Consider the following 2448-nt stretch of genomic DNA (forward strand, 5'->3'; position numbering starts at 1 on the left):
TGCTTCTACAGGTAGTGCAAGTAATTTCATACAAATACAAAGCACTGTTTCAAAGTGTGAAAATGCAATCTTAGATTCCTTTTTTCTTATCTCACTCGGTAGCCTGTACGAGGGAGACTTTGGGAGATTATTTTACTATTAAAATGTATTCAGTTTCTTGACATAATGCTGATGAGCTTCTCTGCTTTGGTTCTAGCCTTTGGACTTTGATCAGCCGCAAGTAATTTCATACAAATACAAAGCACTGTTTCAAAGTGTGAAAATGCAATCTTAGATTCCTTTTTTCTTATCTCACTCGGTAGCCTGTACGAGGGAGACTTTGGGAGATTATTTTACTATTAAAATGTATTCAGTTTCTTGACATAATGCTGATGAGCTTCTCTGCTTTGGTTCTAGCCTTTGGACTTTGATCAGCCGTGTGCTATTAGATGTCATACACAAAGCAAACTGACCTCACATCGAAACTATTGAAAATTGTGTACATACTGTATTGAAAGCAAGTGGAGGCATCTGACCTTTTTTTTCTTTACTTTAATTTATTCTGATTTTTATGTAAGTTCCAGGAGTTGTGGATTAAGAAATGAATTTGAGGAATGTAATTTTGTTATTCATACCTTTCTGTTGTTGTGTTGTTACAGTACTTTAGGTAGTGTGGTCCTTTGCCTTTCTTCAGGTTCAGAAGTTTCCATGTACATTTACATTGGCTTGAGCCTCCCACCTAATAAAATCTCAGTTACCTATTGATGTACTGCTCAGTATCAGCCGTTCGTTTGAATTTAGAAACATATGAAAACCAGACTTGAGAGATCTTTTTCCTGTTTTGACTTCAGTTAACATAAATCTGTTTCCTAGTACAGACATTGCAGACTCTGTTTCATTCTGCTACTTTTCTGAAAGGGTCTTCACTGCTACAGGAAACATTATTTTGTTTTTCAGATGACTACTTTGGGCAACCTGACACCCTCAAGCACTGTGTTTTTCTGTTGTGATATGCAAGAGCGATTCCGGCCTGCCATCAAGTACTTTGGTGATATCATCAGTGTGGGCCAGCGACTGGTATGGGTTTTGCTTTCTTTTCTTGTAGTGAGTTTTGATCGTGCATGTAAATTATTATTTTGTACACAGCCGATTTACTGTTTCTAGTAATATCAAGTAATGTCTTTGCTGATACCATTCTTTAATAATTTCTTTTCTTATACGCTCTCCTCCTGCAGCTCCAAGGTGCACGGCTCTTAGGAATTCCAATTATTGTAACTGAACAATATCCCAAAGGTCTTGGCAGCACTGTGCAAGAAATTGATTTAACAGGAGCTAAACTTGTGCTTCCCAAAACAAAATTTTCAATGGTGTTGCCAGAAGTTGAAGCAGCGTTAGCAGAGATCCCTGGAGTCCGCAGCATTGTTCTGTTTGGAGTAGAAGTATGTGCACTACGTTTCTTGTACTGTTTTATGGTTATTTCTGTTGGCCCACCATAGTATTAGGCTTTGCTTTCTGTAATTAAAAAAATATAAGTCAATTTATGTTGCTTAGAGCTCAGATATCTTCTACAGATTAAATTATTTTTGTGTTATTTGTCTTTAGTACTATCGCATAATAAAATTTGAAATGAGGTATTTGTAAACCATAGGCTCTTGGCTCAAGCTTGACTGGCATTTAAAAAACACACTGAGTTCCCTAGTAATGTGGAAAATACATGTTTGAACCCTAATTAATTATGTACTCTAACTCAGGATTGCGCCACTCACACCTTATAATAATGGTTTGTTGATGGGTGTTTTGCCTTTGATTTCTCCCCTGCAGACTCATGTCTGCATCCAGCAAACAGCTTTGGAATTAATCGGCAGAGGTCTGGAAGTTCATATCGTAGCGGATGCCACCTCATCAAGAAGTATGATGGACAGAATGTTTGCTCTTGAGGTAAGTTTCTTAGTCAAGGCTTTCTCCACCTGGGGTCTATGTATTAATTTCCCCGCTTATTGTAACTTAACAATGAATTTCTAAAGACAGTAAGGAGAGGACAAACTCACACTTGAGAAGAGGTGAATGTTCTGATGCTCAGAATAGGTTCCAGGATGGAAAAGGGTTACTGCTTTGTTTTTCCTCCCTATATTGTAACTTAATATGTGGAACCCAGTTTGGGATGCTTGGATTTTAAAAGTGATTGTTTCGAGCAATCTAGTTTACTCTGTACAACCTGTATTAGCATTTTAAGATGTTTTCTTATGCAGAGTAAAAGTGCTACAGAGCTCTTGGTTTTGTTGTTCCAAACAGTATTTTGTCTGCTGTTGAAATTCCTTGAAATGCAGTGGAATGTAGTAAGTGATCCTGTTCAAAGCTCTTGTATGTCTATTCCTCCCTCTGCTGTTCCTCATCAGTGCAAATTAAAGCTTAATCTCAAGACTCTGTGATTATAGTAAAGACTTTCCCACTCACCCCTCCCCTCCCCTC

General features: G+C 37.7%; 1 protein-coding gene across 1 annotated transcript in view; it reads left to right on the forward strand.

The window, feature by feature from the left end:
• Positions 1-936: 936 nt before the first annotated feature.
• ISOC1 (isochorismatase domain containing 1) overlaps positions 937-2448 on the forward strand; it is a 5375-nt gene continuing 3863 nt past the window's right edge. Inside the window, exons 1-3 of the mRNA XM_010145947.1 lie at positions 937-1056; positions 1215-1418; positions 1801-1917. Of these exons, the coding sequence (XP_010144249.1) occupies positions 937-1056; positions 1215-1418; positions 1801-1917 (441 nt within the window). The remainder of the gene's footprint in view (positions 1057-1214; positions 1419-1800; positions 1918-2448) is intronic.

The sequence above is a fragment of the Buceros rhinoceros genome, unplaced genomic scaffold (assembly GCF_000710305.1).
Source record: "Buceros rhinoceros silvestris isolate BGI_N320 unplaced genomic scaffold, ASM71030v1 scaffold34931, whole genome shotgun sequence".
NCBI lineage: Eukaryota > Metazoa > Chordata > Aves > Bucerotiformes > Bucerotidae > Buceros > Buceros rhinoceros.